The 22,801-nt window shown below is 43.7% G+C and overlaps 1 protein-coding gene across 4 annotated transcripts in view; it reads right to left on the bottom strand.

Moving 5' to 3' along the window:
* Positions 1–7,859: 7,859 nt before the first annotated feature.
* LOC143348995 (homeobox protein aristaless) overlaps positions 7,860–22,801 on the bottom strand; it is a 124,172-nt gene continuing 109,230 nt past the window's right edge. The window contains exons 3-6 of one of the 4 annotated variants that reach the window (XR_013080855.1): positions 15,900–15,945; positions 10,935–11,288; positions 10,665–10,864; positions 7,860–10,208 (exon numbers count right to left, since the gene is read on the bottom strand). Coding sequence is in view for 2 of the 4 variants with exons in the window: in XM_076779809.1 (XP_076635924.1) it covers positions 10,695–11,288; positions 15,900–15,945 (640 nt within the window). In the remaining 2 variants the exon portion in view is untranslated. Of the gene's footprint in view, positions 10,299–10,664; positions 11,289–15,899; positions 15,946–22,801 lie in introns of all 4 variants that reach the window. The other 3 variants (XR_013080854.1, XM_076779809.1, XM_076779808.1) reach the window with 3 other exon arrangements.

Raw genomic sequence — 22,801 nt, 5'->3', positions numbered from 1 at the left:
ATACCATCCTCGTAATGTTCAATTTGACAAGCTTGAAAAGGTCTTCCTTTCGATCTACATAAGTACAGTATCGCTATAAGTGTGAAAAATAAGGTCTTTCAAAGGAACATTTTTCACGAGCTAAAATCGTTATTTGCACTCCGCGCGCCAGTTCATTGATCGCCAAGGATTCGATTGCTTTTGTTTGATGAAATCGCAGGTGGATGAACCGAATGGCTCCTACGGAAGTGGAGAAATGCTCGCGGTAACGGCCGTGAGAGATGAATTTTTGCAGAAGAAACTGCGCGGAAAAGAATGTCGACGATGGTCGAGTAGAGGCGAACGAGCGGCGCGAATCTGTCGGATCTTTTCTTCGAGTCGGTTCCCGAAGTTCGCGTTTAGGGTTGAACAGGGGCGGGACAATACTTGTCCAGCGGCCGGTAGGTTGAACAGGGCGTTACCCGGCATTCCTTGGTAAATTAACTTAGCGGGCGGCTGCAGCGCGCCGGCGAACAGCGCGGCACGGCGCGTCTCCCGCCAAATATTCATTTAAAAAGGTAAATGCAATTTTGCCGTTTTACGTGATTGAGATAATGCCCTCCGATTAACGGGCCGTCTCTTCTCCGCGCCCTTCGTTTTCGGAGTCGATCTTCTCCCCTTTACTCCCCCTCGCGTCTCCATTCTTGCTCGGTATACCCCTACGGTAGCAAACGCGTCATTACCAAAAATTCTCAACCGTCCATCGCATCGCGGAGCTTCAATTTATCCGCAGGTGTTGTACGAGTCTCGAAATATCTCGATTCTTTCGAAGTATTTTGACTCTCGATGCATCTCGAAGTATTACGATTCTCAAAACATCTCGAAATATTACGATTTTCGAAGTATTACGATTCACGAAGTATCTCGAAGTTATCTCGAAGTATTACGATTCTCGAAGCTATCTCGAAGTATTACGATTCTCAAAACATCTCGAAGTATTACGATTCTCAAAATATCTCGAAATATTACGATTCACGAAGTATGTCGAAGTTATCTCGAAATATTATAATTGTCGAAGCTATTTCGAAGTATTACGATTCTCAAAACATCTCGAAATATTACAATTTTCGAAGTATTACGATTCACGAAGTATCTCGAAGTTATTTCGAAGTATTACGATTCTCAAAACATCTCGAAATATTACAATTTTCGAAGTATTACGATTCACGAAGTATCTCGAAGTTATCTCGAAGTATTACGATTCTCAAAACATCTCGAAATATTACAATTTTCGAAGTATTACGATTCACGAAGTATCTCGAAGTTATCTCGAAGTATTACGATTCTCAAAACATCTCGAAATATTACAATTTTCGAAGTATTACGATTCACGAAGTATCTCGAAGTATTACGATTCTCAAAACATCTCGAAGTATTACGATTCTCAAAACATCTCGAAATATTACAATTTTCGAAGTATTACGATTCACGAAGTATCTCGAAGTTATCTCGAAGTATTACGATTCTCAAAACATCTCGAAATATTACAATTTTCGAAGTATTACGATTCACGAAGTATCTCGAAGTTATTTCGAAGTATTACGATTCTCAAAACATCTCGAAATATTACAATTTTCGAAGTATTACGATTCACGAAGTATCTCGAAGTTATCTCGAAGTATTACGATTCTCGAAGCTATCTCGAAGTATTACGATTCTCAAAATATCTCGAAATATTACGATTCACGAAGTATGTCGAAGTTATCTCGAAATATTATAATTGTCGAAGCTATTTCGAAGTATTACGATTCTCGAAGGTATGTCGAAGTATTAGGATTCTCGAAGGTATGTCGAAGTATGAGGATTGTGTAAGTTATCGAGAGCAGTGGTCGACCGATAGGGAGAGGACGTTAATACGCGCGATTAAAGGAAGAACAAGCGGGCGTTCGTTGTAGATCTCGTTCGATGGTTAAACGGGGGCAAGATTCCAAGGGAGGCGAGCCGGTACGGGTAATTCGCAGAGATCGTACATCATCCCCGGCGAACGGTTGTCCGCCTATTCGGTCGCTTCGTTTGGGCTTAAATCAAATTTACTAATTAACACCATTTACCAGGATCTATAGCGCGGGCGACTCGCGCTGTCCGGCGTCCGTGACTCTCTAAGCTCCTTTTTGTTTCCTCTTCAACGTCGGTACGCGTTATTGATGATGCTCGTTAAAGAGCTCTCACGTGCCGGTGGGGCAGTTCTTCTTCGTCCCGATTCCTCTCTCTCCCTCTCTCTCCCTCTCTCACTCTGGTCCCGACGTAGCCATTCCAGCGTCCCCGACACCGACTCCTGTATGGCCGTGATCCATCCTCGTGGCGCTCGGCGTGGCTGCCGCGGGACATTAGTCATCGACAATCAAGATGAATTCACTCTTAAACAATGACGCTTAATTTCAAGAAGCCACCGACGAACAACCGCCGAATTCCCGAGAGAGCTGCCTCGCAACCGAATAAATCCACCGCGAACCTTTGTCCCTTTTCACCCGGACGGAGCGCGCATCATCGACGCCTCTCGTCCAGAACTCCCAACGTCCTCCAGCCACACTCTGGCGTTATTACAGCCGTGGATCGTACGTAGCCATACCACCGGTCCACCGGGGCCAGGATTTATGGCGCGTCGCATTATCACGTAAGGTAACGCGACACCGCAATTCCACTCGGCGGCACCGGTGGATGGGCAAACGCGCAAATTACCATCGCGATTGCGGCTAACTCGGCCCTTTACGCTAATAACGCCAACACCACGCGGCGAATCGCAAACAAGGACGAGCGTGTGGTACGCCGAACGGGACGGGACACGGGACGCGCAATCTTTCCCACCGAGGGCGTAAACCGCAACCTGGGCCCCCTCGCATCATCGTTTCTCCCGGAATATTTATTTATCCGGTTCAGAGGCGGTCCACGATCCCCAGGGACGTTCACATAACCGAAAAACAGTCGTTTTTAGCCTTTGGAATGTTGTTCGTCGCGTCAGATTCTCAGATTTCGAATGATTAGAAGACTCTGGCTATCGAATGGCGGCCATTTTTACTCCAAACTTGAATTTTGATTATTACTATTCTGCTAAATGAGACTGTGAAGATTCGGGGCTCAGAAATATGTAGTTCGAAGTTTCTAACCTTCGAATTTCGACCATTTTGTCCCCCAAATTTAAATTTCGTTACTTATATTACTTATATTGTTTTTCAGTAAAAAGTAAAACAATTTCAATAGGGTCAATATGAGAATCTTATTCGAGGCTCGGGACTTTCGAAACTCTCGAATATCTCATTAGATTCTAATATTTCTCCGCCAGACACACAGAAGAACACGTTCCCCGCGTTGCACAAGAAACTTAATAATAAAAGGACCGAAATTTTTTCAAAGAATCCCCCCTACCGTTGTGGACGTAATTTCTAACAGCGGCATGGACACGCGAGAAGAGGGATTTTCTCACAGGGAACGCGTAAACCGCAAGCAATATCGCGACCACATCTCTCGCCGAGTTCGCAGCGCGTTCGAGAGTCGCCGGAAGGGCCCGACGAACCAGGCGAACGAGCACATTCGAGGGAAAATCTGGGATCGCTTTAGGAGCGAAAGGGGTCGTTCAGGGGTCGATAGCGTGGGCGTTCATTCGTTACGAACGTCGGACGTATACACGCGCAGGTTTTATCGTACGGTCTCAGTCGGGGTTGCGTATCCGCCGACGCGATCGAATGCAAATGCCACGAAACTCACGGCCAGAATTATATCATTACTCGCCGAGGGACCCAGTGGTGGCGCGGTCCCGTGGCCGTGTCTTTTTTCAAATAAGGAAATAAATTAAGACGTAATGGGCTTAATAAGGCTCCGGTCGGATAGCATTCCGCGACCGTGCCAGTAACTAATGGCGGCGTTTGCGCGTTTTATGTCGTGTCGGGGTGAACGGGGTCCCCCCATCCTACGAGTTTTGGGCGTGTAAACCCCACCAAAACGTTTTTTAACCTTCCTCTTTCTCTGCATCAACGTCCGTTCGATCCTCCACCGGAAACTGCGACGGTGTTTTCTGTCACCTTTCGGGAAATTGACGAGGAACGCGCGTGAAACTCGACGACTCGTTCGTACGATGATCGAGAACGAGCGGGGAGATACGACGATAACGTCGAGATCGCCGGGAGATCGTTAAATTGCAGTAGAGCCTCGGTTATTGCAGGAAAACGGGGTTGAAAATTTCCGAGTCGAGGCTCGCGTGATAATCGACCAGTGCACCAATCGGACGTGTTGCAGCCCCACTTGCCATCTTTCTTACTACCTATGGTCACTTGCTACCAGTTACTTCCCTCTCCAAGCTCCCTCGTTGCTAAGTGATCGTCCTTTCCACGTGTCAACGCCGTCCGAGGCTCTCGTGCAATAATCGAGAACCTCCTCCGTATTTGCTCCAAACTCCTCCAGTCTCAGGACACTTAAAATTCTTCAGTATCCGATGTGGACGATCAATTTTCACCTAACAGTTGTTATTTGGAAAGAGAAACCCCCAATTTGTTTCAAATTCAAGCTTTTGTTAGTTAAGTTCAGCATTTTGGGATTCAAATCTTTCCTTGTTTTTAGTTTCTCGAGTTAGGAGTCTCTGACCTTAGAAAACGGCGGCCATTTCGTCCTCGAACTTCAATCATTATTCCTGCGTAAGGTTTCCGGATCGAATTTTTGCTTTATTGTTTATTCTAAATCATTGTTTACTTTTATTTGCGTACTACTAGTATTGCTGTTCGACGTAAAACAGTCAGAGTCAATAGTGAGAATTTGATTTGAGGCTCAGTATCGATAGATTGGAGAGTGTTTCGAAGGTTAACCTCACATTTCCCCGGTGTAGATTATTTAAATTTAGCAAAAGAGCGACGATAGGAAATTTCATAATATTTTGCGTTTCATTACGAGACCTCCAGACGACTACCAACGATTTTCGAAGACTGCGAACGAAGCATAGAGCGAACGTTGACGCAGAGAAGTGGAATCGAGCCAGGTGAAAGAGGGTATCGAAGGAGAGGCGAGAGAAGAAGTGGAAGCAATAGCAGCCACGGCCAAATACGACGTGGATCGGCTGCAGAAAGCTGATACTCTGGTATACCTGGGATACAGGAGGCCGTGCAGCGGTGTAAATGCAATCAAGAAGGCCTCAATTAGACCGTCACGCCGTACATCCCTCATCTCGTAGCCGCTCCTCCTCTCCCCCCCCTCGTCCGCCGTCGATTTCGTCGTCGTACGCGTCGTTCGTCGTCGTCTTCGTCTTCTTCTTCTTTCGCTTCTCGATTCCACTTCGTCCTCACCTTCCGTTTCATCGTGTTCTTCGTTTCCTCTTATTGTTTCGCGTCCACCGCCAAGGCGACCTAACCCAGCGTGGCGAAAAAGTATCTTCGTGGAAGGTCGATCGTCGATCACGAGAAACGATCCTTCCCGCGAGATCCATCTTCGATCTTCTCGTTCGCCACGGATAACGCAAAGTTTCGCACTTTACGGCTAATCGAATTATAAAATTGGAGACATGATTGCCGGAGGAACGATCTCACCGTCGATTAGTCGTAGTAGGTCCGGGGCAAACGTCCAAGAGGAGTATGATTCCGTCGTAAAACGCACGGTTTCCCTATCGTTAGGCCCTATTAAACGACGTACGAGAGAACACGAGGGAGGTCTGGGAAGTTTAAGCGAGCTTGCAGAGGCCGAGATTAAGGGGCTGTTTAATCTGCATCCATCGCGATGATAGGTAACGGCGGAGGAATCATCGTGGGGGCCTTCACGTTAACCGAGTTAGTTACAGGAAACCCTGCAATTAGGGATTGTTAACTGGATAAAACCTTACGCGTGCTGCGCGCGAGGGGACGCGGGGAAAGAGGAGCAACGTTTAAAAGGGGCTCCCGACGCGCACAAAGAATTTTTTATACTATGAACCTGATCAGAAAATCAAAAACTATCGGGCCTTGGCTCTCTACGGCTCCCTGCCCTCTCAGGAACTCAGCCAACGAAATATTTCATGCAAAAGATTCGGTTTGGTGCAAATGAAACGGCAGTGGTATTTTTTGGAAATTTATTTATTAGGTTTTCTTTGTTCTTTGCTATATTTAAATTTGGATGACGATTGGAGGTCGGTATTAGTGCACGCAAACATAGTTAAACATAGTCAAATATAGTCAGGCATGATCGAACATCGTGAAACATAGTCAAATACAGTCAAACCTAGTCAAACCTAGTCAAGCAATAACAATATTTTCCCGTCTTCATCAGTATTAATGTACGTAAACATCGTGAAACATCGTGAAACATCGTGAAACATCGTGAAACAACACGAAACATTGAGAAACATCGTGAAACACAGTCAAACATAGGCAAACCAAGTGAAACAGTCAAACACAGTCAAACCTAGTCAAACCTAGTCAAGCAATAACAATATTTTCTCGTCTTCATCAGTATTAATGTACGTAAACATCGTAAAACATCGTCAAATATAGTCAGACATGGTCAAACATCGTCAAACATCGTGAAACATCATGAAACATCATGAAACAACACGAAACATTGAGAAACATCGTGAAGCATAGTCAAACCTAGTCGAACACAGTCAAACATAGGCAAACCAAGTGAAACATATCCTCGTTCTGCGTTGTTTGAAACAGTTCAGTGAAAATATTATCCACATTTCCAGAATTGTCTTGGTTCGTAAACGCGTGAAAATCGCCAGAGTAACTCCGTATCGTTGCAAGTCGCGTTTAATAATTTATCTCTTCTTAAACATCGCCCGGGGAATCTGTACGGAATCGGCCGTTTCGGGAGCAGACGTTCTTTTTGTCGAACATTCTTTTTCGGATCGCGAGCCGGTTTCGTGGCCCTGGCCCGCTACCGATCGCTAAATTCATTCCGATGTAGACAGTTATTAGGTGGCTAGAGCCGGTGTAAAACGTCGCCATAATGATCGGTTACTAACTAACTGGCTCTCCCCCCCTCTTTCTCCCCCTCTATCTGCAGCGATGTATAAACATCCACGTATGCATAGATCGATGCACTTGGCCCGACGTACCCTGGGGCAACGTCGATACTGTTTACACCGTAGTAATTTGCTAATGGCCAGGCCAACACGATGAATTCGGGATCGAGCCGCTGCGTGGTCTGCATCTCGATCATCGCGCCCCGAACATCGGAGACCACGCGGCCCGCAACGATCGAGGATCGATCACCTTCGAGACACGCCTCTGCTCGTTCCCGTCTCTCTCGTTCTGTCTCGTATCGTTCGCCGCCCCCGGTGTCTCGAACGCTCTCGCGCGAGAATTTTTATCGATTACTGTCGACTCTCGAATTATCGGGCGCACGTGCAGGCACTGTTGCCCAACGCTCTCGAACTGTGTTTTATCGTCTATGATCGATTCTCGTAACTTTAACGGGGTCGACCAACCGGAACTTGACAGATTTTCTTTGTGCTTTAGTTATTTATTTGATAAACGGGGAGTCTCGTCAGTGAACAACAGTGGTGGAACGTGAAAAGGGAAACGGAAACTTTGAAAATATAAGATAGGTGGAAATTAGTTTACAGTTTCTTTTCTTGAAAATTGTTTTATTGGGATGTTGGATAACACTGTTTTATTTGTTTGCAAGAAATGTTATGTCAGTAGAACTCTTATTGCATTACCTTGGATTTTTTTACTGGCACTGTTATTCAGAAATTGTGTATTTAGACTTTTTTAATATTTTGTCTTAGCGTTGTTTGCAACCTTAAAATATTTTTAAAAAACGAATTAACCGCGAAAGAATGATTCAAAACAATTACATCGCGTCAAGATGGCGTCAAGTATCGAACGATGCTATTATTAAATCGCAAAGACTCCTATTTAACAATATTTCAAATTCTCAATTAATTTCAAACTTTGCAATCCTCATAGAAAGGAGATAACATTTTTAAAGAACGAAATAACCTCAAAATGATCGTTTGAAATAATGAGGTGGCGACGCCAGATGGCGTCTCGATTAATTTCAAGCTCATTTTTCAAATCCTGATAGAAACTGAACACTTTTAAAAAACGAATCAACCGCGAAAGAATTATTCAAAACAATTACATCGCGTCAAGATGGCGTCAGGTGACCTGGAAAGTGTCGCCATTAAATATCTAGCGACGAATAGGTCGCGAGTTTCGATCAGTGCACTCTCGAGTGGATCGCGATGCACTTAAAACGACGTCAGTTTCGATCGGTCTGATCGTTTCGCCGGGCGACCGTTCGATTTATCAGCCTCAAGATCGTTAGCACTCGAGGATCGGCGCAGGTATTCACCGCGCCGCTAATTAGCTGACGCGCATTAATGGCCCGGGACTCCATTAAACTGTAAAATATTTAAATAACTCGTCGACGGGCGTGCCCGGGCGCGAATTACTTGTCATAAGTCACTCCCCGTACGACTTGGAAGCTCCTTCGGAAACTCCTTCGAGTTTATAATGTATGTGGCGACGGTAATGGCGCGTTTTCGTTCGAACGAAGTTGACGAGCCTGCAAATTAATACACCCGTGTTGCTCGTTTATTAATCGTCGAGCTAATCGATAGAGAAAAGGTTCGTGCTGAATAAATAACACACCGTGTATACTGTTTTTCTTTTCATTTTCTTTTTTTTCGTTCTCGTTACCCTCTTTCTTTTTTTTTTTTTCTTTATTTTGTCTCTTGTAGTTGTCATTTATTTGTCGTAGAAGAAAAACGAAGGGTAAAAGGGTTAATAAGATTAAGTACAATGTGGACACCCGATGTTTCGTCTCGTCTCACGGGATAAAATGAGACGAGAAATACGTTCGACGACGTTGCACGTTCGAGATCCTCTGATTAATTTTGCTCCTCTTTTCCAATCGATCGTTAAACGCTGATTCAGTGCTTTATCAAAAAAATCGTTTCCAAATAGTCGCAAGGTCTCTTCGCAAAAGTTCTCTCGCACGCGTCGTTAAATTATTTACAAAGGCAACTTACACGCTAGAAATGCTTATACAGTCGTAAAACTTATCGTTTGAATATTTTTAGATTAAAGAACGCGTATATAAATAGTACATTTTGTTTATCTTATCTAAAAAAGAAAAAATTGTGCGACGGTTTCTTGTAAAAAGTAAACAAATTACAGGCTATCGAAACGTTCTGAGTCGCGACTGGGGAAAATTTAAAAGAAAAAAAAAAAGAGAAAACAACAAGACCTTCCAACGTTTCTTGAATTTTAAAATGCACGTCGTTTCGCGGATAAAAAACGTTTCCTCCCTTTGTCGCGACTTCGAACTCTGGACGGACATCTTTTCTCGATGATGTTTCGCTTAAAAAGTTACTTTTGGAATCGCTAAATACGTGGCGAGCTACGGTTTCGATATCTCGAATCGTCTTTGAAATCTATCGCTCGCGATTTATATATCGAGATCGCGCGGGAAATTCGAAATTACGCGAAACACGGATCTCGAGATACAGATTTTAAAGACATTCTTCAAAATTCGTGGTACTCGTCTCGCCAGGTACACTGTAAACTGCATACAGTCTCGCGTTCTTACGTTTGTGACATCTTGAGAGGAAGGTCGTTGAAACTCGTTTGTACGTGGACAGGTATATCGTTCTTCTCCGAACGAACGTCGTGAAAACTGTCTCTTTTGGACGGTTTCTCGGGTCGCGATCCGCGCGAAAAAGCAACGACAACGCAAACGATCATTTGAGAAATGAATTTAAAATTTTCATCTTTCGAAACGTTCGTTCGCGTTGTCAACGAAGACGCGCGACCCTCGAAATCGTGCGTTGGTATCGCGTTGCTCGAGTGTGTATCATCGCAAGGGAGGTTTGCACGAAGCAAAGAAGCCTAGAATAAATCGAAAGTATCCGAATGCCATAACAGGCGTCGATCGAGCGACGATAAGTCGCGTTCCAATAATGTTGGGCAGCCATTATCGTCGCGAGATTCGTTGCACGCCCTTATGCGATTCGAAACTATGTCGGCGAACGTTTCCTAAAGATTAAGATCGCGTAACAAAGGCACGAGTGATCACAGGAAGAAGGATCGACGGATTTATTTCACCTTCCTTCGCGTACAGTAAAAACGTAAAGTGTCCTCGTCACTTGGGTCGGTTCTTTGGCTCGTATCTTGCACGATACGTACGTGATCGCGATCCATAGCGATCCACGATCGCGTTGGAGGCCTGTGTCGAGCAGATTGAGCTTCCTTATCGTCGGGTTACTCGATTCGGGGGTTCAGAGGAAACTGCAGGAAAGAGATCGTCACGTGAGGTCCACGATTATCCGCGAGATGGAGCCTGGATCATTCCACGCGAGGTTCCCCATAGATGGCAGCCTTCAGCAATTGTTAAATATTCGTTAGAAATTGGTAGCCAAAGTCTCATACTCGTCAGGGCAGTACCTCAATAGCGAGGATTCATTTTGTGTGTGAAATGGATTTTCAAAATGGCGCTAAACTTTGGGAAGATACAATCGAAATTAACACTAGGTTCACACTAGCAAAGTCACGTTGTAGGTTACCATAGAATGGTGCTAATTGTGTTAATCAAAAAGTCGCTAACCAATAGGGTTTATTCCGTTCTGTGGCCAGAAATATAAAGTTTGCAACTAGTAGAGCTAGCATTAAGATCGGAAACGTGACAGATTTGGCGTGGAAGGAGTCAGGCACCGGTCGATAGAAAAGCCTTTTTAGGATCCGTACCCAGGTTCCTGTGGCGTCCCTGGTGACACTTCAGCTGATGAGATCGCCGTTTTTGCGCAGCATCTCGAGATGTAGCTCGTACTCCCTGGCCTTCAGTCGCAGGGACGCGATACTGTTGGTCCTTCTGTCGATGTCTGGGAGCCCGACGCTGCCCGTGGGCGATCCTTGGGGCGAGCTGGCGGTCTGCGGTGGCGCTGGAACTGGAGGATGCGGCAGGTTGATCGCTGGCGCTGGAGGAGGCGGGGGCGGGGGTGGGGGCGAGCCGCGCACCAATTTCGGCCGCTGGGCCGCGGATATGTTGGCCAACAGGCTCTGGAAGGACGCGGCCGACGTGTAAGGCAGAGGCATCCCGGGCGGTAGCAAAGGTGGCGGTGCACGATGATAGGGATGAGCGGTGTAACTACCAGGAAGGACCGGTCCGTGACCCAGAGGTGGGTAACGAAACGTGTCGAAGGGTTTCCGCAGGGCAAACGTGCCCAGGTGGGCGAAAGGGTTCGGCAAGGTCGGCGCTACGACCGCCGATGGCGGCGCTGCACCTGATCCCAAGTACGGATTGTACGGATGCGCCTGGGGCCCGACCTTCTCCTGTTTCCGCCACTTTGCACGACGATTCTGAAACCAGACCTGCAACCAACGCATCAATTTTAAACCTTTCGACCCTTTGGCTCGTCGATCCTTACGTTTCTAGAGGCTCTCAAACCCCCCCTGTGACCCAAAGTGTCCAATTTTGCTCCAGAGCAGTCAATAATAATTTAAATTCCTCAAATTTCAATGTATAGTGTCTAGAAACCCTTTTTAACACTTTACCGATCGGTAACCTATCAATCACTACCCGTCGGTAATATCAAGAAGCTTTTTTTAACACTTTACCGACCGCTACCGATTAATATATAATACGCCAACGGTCGGTAAGTGTTGACTGTTCTCTGCCTTTAACGGTCGATAACGTGTTAAAAACAGCACGATCCGTCGATAAGTTACAACAAAAATAATTAAAATAACAGTAGTTTGCTAAAGTATGAAACTATTTAAAATGGAGACCTAGTCTTCTAACGCTCTCTACGCAGAACCGATCCTACCCCTGCGTATGTCTATTTTCGGAACGGTGGCTCAGTCGTTGCGTCGATTCGTTCGGAGAAGGCGAAGTCGAGGAACCCGAGAGACGATTGCAGAATCGATTTCGAAGTCCGGCTTCAGGGAAACCTATTCATCCGATTCCGGGTCGGAAAGCAAATAGTGTATCGTTCGCTGGAAGTTGTTGGGGCACCGATGGAAGTGCGAATTCTGGTTAAGAGTGACGCATTCTCCCTTTTTCAGGAAACTCGCGGTGTATCATTATATTTCCGACGCTGGAAGGAAACCGACGATCGCTGCGAGGCACCGATCCCTTTCCTTTCTCTTTCGTTTCGCGTCGTCCATCTTTCTTCCATCGTTCGCCTACCTGAGCCGGGAATCAACGAAATATTGGCCATCGTAAAACCGTTAGGGCATTCTCTTTAGCCCAGTTTTCCCCTGCCAAAAAAACAGAAGGAATCTCTCTGTTGGAATAAAAACGAACTGCATCCGGTTCGTCGATTCAGAGAACTTTTCGTAACACCGATCGAACGTTTTGATACAAACATCTTCCGTGATGCGTCGATCGTTCCAGGCGCATTCCATCGCGAAGGTTCCCCGAAGACTCGAGCTCTAATCAGTTCAACGGAAGCTCACTTCCCCCTTCTGACTCCACAACCGTCATCCTGTTGTCCTTATTTCGTCCTTTCCCCCACAACCATTCTTTTTCCCTTCGTTTCTTTAACTTCTTCGGAGTTTAATTCCGCAGTCTCCACTGTTGGGTCGATTCTCGTGTCGTGCCTCGATTTCGACGCGAAACGTAGCGAAATGTCTCGAGACGCACGGTTCCACTCGAATCTCTGTCGCGTGTCTCGTGACAGGATGCAATGACAACTCCGTAACATCTGTCGGTTTCCGGAGAGATGGTCGAAGTTTGGGGAAACAACACCTATGGATCGTTTGGTAACCGCGAACAAACTTCCAATCGAAGTTTTCAAGAAGCAATTTGTCTCGAGCTTATAGTTTTCCGAGCGGGATCGAGTTACCTTAGGGGATCATTTCGTTGGAGATTCCTTACCAATTCAAATTGCATTCGCTTCATTGTCTAATAAATATCGTAAGAAGGAGTTTTGTAAAAGATCTTCAAGAAAGAATGCAAAATTGATAAGAAAATATACTAAATGGGAAAGTCTAGAGTCAACAAAAGCCACCTAACCCACACATTGTCTTCTGTACACAAAATAGGGCACTTGGAACATTCTAAAACAGTAATATCGAAAGTCCAGAGTCAAAAGTACCGCTTAATCCAGCCCGAACCCAGTCTTCCATGCAGCCTCGTCACGATACAGACAAGGTATACGAAATATTTAGCGATGACATTGCGTTTCGATCACGTGACTTGTAAGATCGTGGAGTTCCTGGTCCCCTTTTTCGATCTGAAAATCCAGGGTAAGAGGGGTAATCGTACGAAGGGATTGCGTAACGAGGTTCTTTTTGGTCCCCCATTTGAAGCAAAAGGAGGAGGGAACCGAAACGTGTGTGTTCCACGGTCGGGAACGATGGACCAGACCACGCGGGGGAACATGCAAAGTCGTTGCTAGGCGTATGGGGAGTTTAAAGGTGATGGGGTGTGGGGGGTCGGGTGCCAGGACCCCCCACGGCGAGCAGGATTGCCCTCAGCAGGGAGCTAAACATCCGAGTTGCGGCTTTTAAAACAAAACGCAACCACGATCTGCCGCCGCCGCCGCCGGAACCTAGTCGTTTCGTGCTTAATCGTGCCGCATTAATTACGCGGACGCCGGGTTACCTTCTCTCTATCTCTCCCCCTTTCATCGATCCTCCTTCTTCCGCGGCAAGATGCCGGCGGGCACTTCCTCAAACGAACCCACTCTTCCTTAAATAATTGTGTTTTACGGTAGACGAGAAATTAATAACGAAGTATTTCGCGATACGATGTTCCACTGGGTACGTAGATCAAATTTGTTCCTTGGAGGTTCAGTGTCTGGTGGTTATTTTCTAGGTCTAGTAGACTTGGCAAAAGTAGAGAGTGAGTCAAAGTATCAAAAATTTGCAAACTTCAATACCTGATACCTATTTTTCGTTACTTATATCTTTCACTAACCTAAGTTTTGTTTTGTTTTAGATGAGAATGCCACGGATGAAGGAGGCAGAAGACTGTTGTTAGTTCCAGAGATGAGATAAATGGGAACACACAATTTATCTAGGGGTTTTCTAGGTCTAGTAGACTTGGTAAACCTACGGAATAAATGAAACTATCATAAGTTCACAAATTTCAATATCTAATACCTTTTTCTTGTTATCTGTGTCTCTCACTAATCTAAGTTTTGTTTTGTTTTAGAAGGAGATATCGTGGCTGAAGGAAGCAGAAGCCTCAGTTCCAGAGTCGACACAAATAGGTATTCACAGTCTGTCTAGGAGTTTTCTAGGTCTAGTATACTTGGTAAAGCTAGAGAATAAGTGAAACTTCAGTGCCTGATACCTATTTTCTATTGTCTATGACTCTCATTAACCTGAGTTTTGTTGTATTTTAAAGGATATTGTGAATGAAGGAGGCAGAAGACTTAGTGAGTTCTAGAGTCGTCACAAATAGGTATACACCATCTATCTAGCAGTTTTCTAGGTCTAATAGACTCATTAAAGCTAGAGAATACCTAAAACTATCACAAATTTTCAAATTTCACTGCCTAACATCTACTTCTCTTATTTCCATAAGGAGGATGCATCCGTCCAACAACTATATCACATCGATAATCCCATAAATTTCATCAACAGCGAATAAAATCACCATAAAACATAACAGTAGTGATTTTCCCAGCGCATTCTACACACTTCATCCCGAAACATTTCTCACCCAACATCGTTCGTTCCCGAAATCTTCGTGCGTCAAAGTCCCCCCATTGAATATATAGTTGTTCCCCGAACCGTTTTGCAAAATGAACGCCGCTGTTAGGCTATATCACACGACAATTTACAAGCTTTGTGACCGAAAAGAAACACATTCGTACGAAGCTCGCGTGGACGTCGCGAGAGGTCCCGAACGCCAGGGATCGTGTTCAGGGATTCCAGTAAATGATTAACGTGACTTCGTGGGCCCCCTGGTACCGTGTCATTCACTTAAACAGTGGTTCTCATGGCGTGTGCTCGCATAATAACTTTAAAGCCCGGATAAATCGTCGATTTGCGGCGGATGGTGATGGATTTGCAAGTATAATGTAAACGAAACGCGCGCGCGCGAGAAAGACACGCGCTCGATGCTCGTGAAGGAACGAAGGGGAAAGGGAGAAGGTCGCGAAGTAAGAGGAGAACGAGAGACCAAAGCGTACCAGCGAGTAAATACCGCGAATAAATTAAACTAATTGAGCAAATTGGCCCCGAACGTTCGTGAGACTAACTCTCGCGGACACTTGCTTGCACAGAGAATCGTCACGTGATCCGAAAAAAATGCACCCTCCTAGTCTCCCATCGACTTGTTCCCTTTCATCCGAGCTTTGGGGAATCGTACCTCAATTACCTCACGCACTTCTGCACCTGTTACTACCTCTCGTGCTCTGTATCAAACGTTTCCCTTCCCTTTTCAGTCGAGTACAGGTTATTGCAGTTATTCAAACCTAATTTTAATTGCACGTGGACGATTTTATGCGAATGATGCTATAGTCCTCGTGTCTTTGGTAGTAATTAATATTTTTCTCAAGAAAATTCATGAAATGGAAGCTTTGTAGAGGGTTGTCTCAACCTCTAATATGCAATATAAATACAATATCAGTATAGTCTATTCATTACTCAAATATGAGACATGCATTTTTGGGATATTTAATGTGCCAATGTCAGAATTGCCCGATTTTTTTCGAAAAATTCGGATCTATCGAATTTTCTCGTATCTACCGAAATTTCTCGTATCTACTGAATTTTCTCGTATGTATCGAAATTTCTCGTATCTACCCCAATTCTTCGTATATACCTAAATTTCTCGTATCTACCGAATTTTCTCGGTCCTGTCGAGATTGCTCGGTTCGATTCGGATTATTCGAAGATTTTTATCTGAATTATACCTGAATTGAGCTTACGATCTTCCTAAAACTTAAAATTCCCTATAAATGCGTAAACATCAACAATCCAGTTACTAAAAAGCGAAAATTAAGAGTCTCCTGATACAGGACTCACCTGTATTCGAGCTTCCGTGAGTCCGATCTTCATGGCTAGCTCCTCCCTGTAAAATAAAAATTCAAAATCCTCAGCACTACGGTTTGACCTGAGATTTCACGCGAAAAGAAAAAGGGAAATTAAATCGTATTCTAGAGTCGAAACGTTGCACGTCAAATCGAATGTTTTATTCAATGCATTAAATCTATCGGTGAAAATTTATGCGAGAAAAACAGCCGCGGTTGGCGGATCGCGGAAAAAAACTATCGAGATCTGCGCGACAGGAATAATCGTGCATTCATTAAGCTAATTAGGTTTGTAGCCGTGTCGTAGATTAGTCGATCGAGCGTTAGGTAGTATATGATTTAATTGCATTATGTCTTCTGACATTATGCATGATTTTCAATTCAATTGCCAGGACTGGTAAGCTGGTGTGACGGGTGCAACCGAGTGTAGTAAGCGTTTTCATGGCTGTACGTTCTCGCACGGATAGATAATCTCGTCGGTCTTACATGTGTAATAAAATTTATTCACGCGTGTAACTACGTACCTCGAGGATATTGCGAATACGATTATTTATAACAAATTGAATGATAGTTAGTCACGATCTTAAAATCGCCGCCAAGGCTTACATAACGATATCGCCTCGGCGTTTCCGCTTCGAAATTAACCAGCAGTGGCTCTCCTTCTTTCGAGGCTCACTTTTTATCGACTTTGATCGAACCTTTCCAAGCAGTCGTATGGTTTTATATTAATTTTATAACGGTTCGTGGGATTCCTAGACACGCTAATTCAACTTTGAAAAAGGGATATGTGTTTTAAGAAATTGTATTGATAGGAACAGGTGACAATGCAATTTTTAATTTGATTTCAGTTATTGTAAATGAAATTTGCATTGAGTTATAAAATGCAATGATAAAAAATTTAGAATCGTTCTGAAAAAATTATTTCCAGGTTCTGGAGTCAATAACTATCATTTTTGGTCATTAGACATACCCACGAAATCATACCCATTTTCGAGAAAAAAATTCGAGATGGTGTGAAATTTTTCGACAAAATTAAAAAATTTCAAATCGTTCTAAAAAAATTATTTTCAGTTGCGGGGATCAATTACAATCATTTTTGGTGAATAGACATAACCTCGAAATTCTACGCACTTTCGAGAAAAAAATTCATTACTGAAAATCTAATGTGAGGCCAGAAATAGTTCCCCAAAATTTCATGTGAATCTTTAAAATATCATAACTCCTGAACGGATTGGACGATTTTAATGTTTAAAGAAACAAACTACGCGTATTTTAATGGAGTATATGTAGAAATTCCAAAAATATTCGAAAAGTTGATCCTTAACCCCGTAAAATGGGAAAACCCCCATAAAAGTGGTTCAATTCTCAAACGACCATAACTCCTATAATAGTGAGTGTATTTGATTGAAATTTATTTCTGAAGTAGAGCTTATGGGTACCTACAAAAAGTATTAAACAATATTTCCATAGCGCGTCAAACAAATTTATTAAAAATGAGAAACAAATTTGTGTTATGATTCGTACAATTCTCTAAAATCGAAATTTTAATCCCCGTTAAAAAATGGCACTCAACCTACCAAAACCACTTTGCCACTTTGTCAAATCTTCTTCAAGTCCTTTGCAACAGAAAAACAATATTTTAGGAGACCTGTTACGAGCATATGACGAACAGATTCCGAGCGTTAATCGCGCGAGAGTTCTTTTACGAGGCTCTTACACGAGTCGTTTCGTTTCTTGCAACACGATGCAAGGATCCGAGAAGGCTCGGTAGAAAGGACGGGCAAAGGTACGCGTAGATTCGTTCGCGTTTCGATCGACGACAGTGTGACCAATCAGTAATTGCCTCTCCTCGCGGTACGCGTATTAAGCGCGAATTACGCACGCGTTTCGCACGCATTACGCGGTCGGCTACCGACTTCGCTTTCGTCTCGCTCTATCGCAATCGTAGCGGCTGAATACACGAGCACCTTAACCCTTTGCATTGGTATTTAAATGGTGTCTGCACGGGACATGTGTATTCGTTTAAATTAAACCGCGACGAGTACAGCAGCGCCGCTTCGCGGAGCAAATTCGAAATTCGCGGTTCGAACCTACGGCGCCATCTTAAAAAAAAGCGCGCTATTTAAGAAAACACGAGGAACAAAAGTTTTAGATAATGAAACGCAGATTGGCATCTGGAATTTAATGAATACATTAACCGTGTCCCTCCTTTATTTCACTCGTTACGTGTTTATCTTTCATCTAAACATAAGTTGTATAATTATTATTATCCTTTTGTGCTTCCCACTTTGCCCTGGGCTGCCATTACAGGGGTTCTTTGTTTCGTTTACTGGTAACCGGTGACCACGGTCGCATGCGTGGGTCAGGGAAACCTACTTGCCTAGCACAAAGAACAACCAGTTCTCTCGTTACGACCACCGAGTACTTTGAATGCAAATTCAACGAGGACGCCATCTTGAATCTATTGTATTTTGTAATAAATAAGTGCACGAGATTTATGGGATTAAAACTCGAGTAATAAAATCGTAGGAAATTTAGTTATTCGAAATAAATTATTCCAGTCTATGTTAGAAATGGGGGGGGGGGAAATGGAGACTGATTTTGGAGCAAAAAATGGCCCACTTTTGAATCGCTGTAACTTAATGGAAAAGGATCGTAGGAAGCTGAACCTTGGCTCGTTTTAAAGGCTCAAGGCTCTACTTTTTGGTATTAGAGATTCAATTTTTCCACAGACGTCATTTTCTTTTAAAAGATAAGCTTTTTTCGCAAAGCTTAATACTTTTAGTGAAATTTTGAAAGCACCAACGCCATCTAGTGGCGAAAAATAGATGTCTCGACCGGAAAGGGTTAAGTTGGTTGCTCCAGAGGACTCGTAAGGCGTTTCCGTTATTACGATTACGACGAATTAATTCCCGTCCGGCGCCGGTTTCCGGTAGAAAGTAATCCTCGCGGCGAATATCGTCGAAATCGTTCGTAATGCCGTGTCATTCCTTGGGTAATTGCCGTTTCGAGCGCAACATTCTAGCAGAGGCCAAGACGTATGATTTATACCGAGATTAATGGCAAATTCCGAGGGTTGTTCGTTGACCAACCCGATCGTTAGAGCGGAGATGGATTGCACCGCATTATGCACGGATATTACCTCGTGGCTACCAGCTTTTCTATCGGTTTGCTCGTCATAGAAACTGGCACTCCCCGTGCACCTTCCAGCAAGTCCATGCAAAACCGTTGGCTCTCCAAAGGATACGCGTGTCCCGGCAATTTCAAAACGTTCGAATCGTCGCTTGATTGATATACGACCGCATCTGTGCCGCGAAACTACGCGAACTTTGAAACTAATGCAACGGATAACGATTTCCATTCTGCCATTTTGTTCGTGACGACGTTCTTTCGAAGCGAACGGAACATTCGATAGCCAAGTGGTAAAATGTTCGAATGATCCGAATCGAACAAACAAACTTCGGTAGATACGAGAAATTTCGATAGATACGAGAAATTTTGGTAGATACGAAGAAGTGGAGATACGAGGAAATTTAGTATATCCGAGAAATTTCGATAGATACGAGAAACTTCGATACATCAGAGAAATTTCGGTAGATCCGAACTTTTCGAAATAAACGGAGCAATTGAGACATCAGCAACTTAAATGGTCCAAAACCAAGAATAGACTGTGGATATTTACGCATTTATTGGGAATTTAAATTTTCAAAAATATAAGAAATACTTAAAATAAGATACTAAATTATATTTAAGGGTTGAGACAGTCCTCTGCAAAGCTCTCATTTCATTGTGTCAATAAAAATATGAATTTACAAAAAGATCCACAGTCTATTTATAATACCTGTACGTCAATTCTAACCTAATTTATACAACCTCATTCTTATACTGCTTCAACAGAATCCCTGTTTACCCACACTATTTAATAACAATATCACTTTATCAATGAATTAAACATATACAAACTTCTCAAAACCGAGTTAAAAGATAACAACTATTAAAACATTTTTTTTTTTTAATTTTGAAGCACGTTGTAGATAAAATTTATACTATTAATTGAAATATTATTTTAGTATTTTAGATTCTGTTTTAGCTGTATAATAATGCTGATAATAATGGGATTGAAGTGACGGTCATCGGTGACCACCACAGCTAGTGTGACTAGAATAATGGAACGAAAAAAACGGGAGACGATCGCGTGACGCGTCGAGTGGAGAAAATGTTAAAAATGGTGAGCCAAGCCTTTCCCTGAACCGGTGAAATTTCCTCAAATCAAACGTTCGTTCGAGCACCGCCGACGACGACGACGATTCCGAGCGTGTTAAACAATAATAATTAAGGTTGCGCCACGAGGGACAATCACGGACTCCGGCAGCGCTCGGCGACTGGCTGGCCCGACCTCCGAGGTTAATTAGATAATGTAATTGTCCGGCAATTACTCGAATTACCCGCGCGCCAAGCCTCTTGGCCGCACCGGCACACCACACGGCATCGCACACGCCACTTGCGTTCGCTCTTTCTCTCTCTCAGATCCTCTCTCTTGCTCCTTCTCTACGCTCTTGATCGCGCACACCACCTGTTATTTTCCTCCTCGTTCAATCCTACAGAGATTTGTGCAAACTCGCAAACCAAGACCAACCAGAACTCACACAGGCGAAAAATACAAAATTATTCAATTTTCAAGACTCGAAATTTGTGGGTGAACAAATTCAGTTAAAAAAACAGAGTCAAATTGAAATTTATGAACTTTGATAAACTTGAAAAAACACCAAACTTACCAAATTAGAAATACTGTATACTGAAATTCGGGAAAAATGAACAGTTAACACAAATTGAATCTTATAGACGTCGACGAACTTGAAGAAAACACCAAACTTTTAAAATAAAAAGATACTTTACAAAAGAATTTACAGAAAAAAAAACGGAACACAGAAAACCATTTTCCCCATTCTCCCTCAGAAACCTCTCGATCTGTCTTCATAGATCGACGCCAGAAACGTCTCGTTGAAAGCGGCTAGATTTTCGCATAAATTATGTCTTCCCTCGATGTTTATTCATTATTCGTTCCAGATAACAGAAAAACTTAACGAGGCGAAACGAGAAACGTAACGAGATTGGACAAGCGACACGAGGAGAAAACTACCACGCGGGAGGGGGGGGAAAAAAACAATCGAGAGAATATACTAACGTTTGCACGCGCTGGTAAATAGTTGCGCGACTTCGATGGCTATCTGGTCGAGCCAGAGCATAAAAAGAAAAAAAATGAAACAGCGGTAGGCGAGAAAGATTGCAAAGAAGCTCGAGTTTAATCCACTTAGCGGTCCCCGCTTTGATGCAGAGCCAGCTAGTCAGCTGTATCACGACGCGATTACGAAACCGCAGTTCCGAAGTTGATTGCAAACCGCTCTACGAAACACACTCGCGGCTTCGTAGGAAACGCGTGCGTTTTACTTCCTCCGTTCGCACGATCGCGAGCATTATTAACCGCTCGCAGCCTCGACGGGAGGAAACGAGCGTTTTCGCGATACAAATACACCCTGACGTCATCCCGTAGCACCGTGGTCGTGGAAGACAGATGATCCGCGTTGAAAAATTACGCGATTCGCGAAGAAACGAGTTGCACAAGGTTTCTCGTCGGAGCCTCGTACACTATAGCCCGTTATGTCGAACGCACGACTAATCTCTCGGTACGTGACTTCGCGTAGTACTCTGAGCAACTAGCACACATTTCCCATGGCAAGGACACGACCAACAAGGTGTATTAGGAGAGGGGAGATGAACGTAATAATAACGAAAATGTGACTTATTAGATTCTACAATTTGTAAGTTATGTACGTTATATGGTTTAGATACTTTTGCTTACTGTTTCTTACGCGATACAATCTTATCTGTTCGCGATCGTAGAACGGCGCGTGAACACCTTTCGAGGTCAACAAACGTGTCTTTTTTAAACAGATATTCCCAGCTTTTTCTTGCAATTTTTGAATCAGTCGATGTAATATAGAGTACCTAAAGATCGAAGTATTTTATGTTACTTGTTAGATTATGTAACTTACATGGTGTAGATACTTTTGTTTACTGTTTCCACCTTATGTATTATTGTAGACGTTATTATAGCAAGACTAAAATGTTTATTTTATAAAACTGTAAACTACATAACTTAAAATTTGTTTCGCTACTTATTTTCACGACTAATCTCTCGGTACGTGACTTCGCGTAGTACTCTGAGCAACTAGCACACATTTCCCATGGCAAGGACACAACGAAGAAGGTGTGCGTGTGGGAGGGGAGGGGAGATAGACGTAATAATAACGATACGCGAGAATCCAGGGTAACCGAGTCGAGTCGCAGTGAACGGCGGGTGTAATTAGGGACGCCCCGTCTAACCGCGAAATTTCGTGATCTTATTAAATCCAGAAGGACGCCAGAGAAAAAGGGAAAGGCTAAATTATTATTGCTCGGCAGGCCAAGGTGCTCACGGGGCTCCGCAGCGGTCTTCGAGCGTCGCGTTAAGACGCCCCGGACTACGCACGTGAGAAATCGATCGTAGATTAAAACGCAACGAGGATATAAAAGTTTTTACGAGGCCCCCGAGCTTTTTCCTGTTTCGTGAGCGTCCTTATAACCGATAAATAATGTTTATTAAAGAAACATTATGTCACGCGGAATAAATAACACGTCCGGACACCGGTAAAACGCGATAGAATCTTATCTAAGAGCGATCGAGCGTCCCGATAGGAGAATGGCGCGCGAACACCTTTCGAGGCCAACGAACGTGTCCGCTTATGGGAATCTTCTATCATGGGGCCTTTTTTTAACGAGCATTTCCAGTTCTTTTCTTGCAATTTTTAAATTGGAGAACCTAAAAATCCAAGTATTTTATAATTATGACTTCTTAGG

This window comes from Colletes latitarsis, chromosome 12, assembly GCF_051014445.1.
Source record: "Colletes latitarsis isolate SP2378_abdomen chromosome 12, iyColLati1, whole genome shotgun sequence".
Lineage (NCBI taxonomy): Eukaryota > Metazoa > Arthropoda > Insecta > Hymenoptera > Colletidae > Colletes > Colletes latitarsis.
Note: the sequence above shows the minus strand (reverse complement) of the source record. Positions and strands in the feature narration are given on the sequence as shown.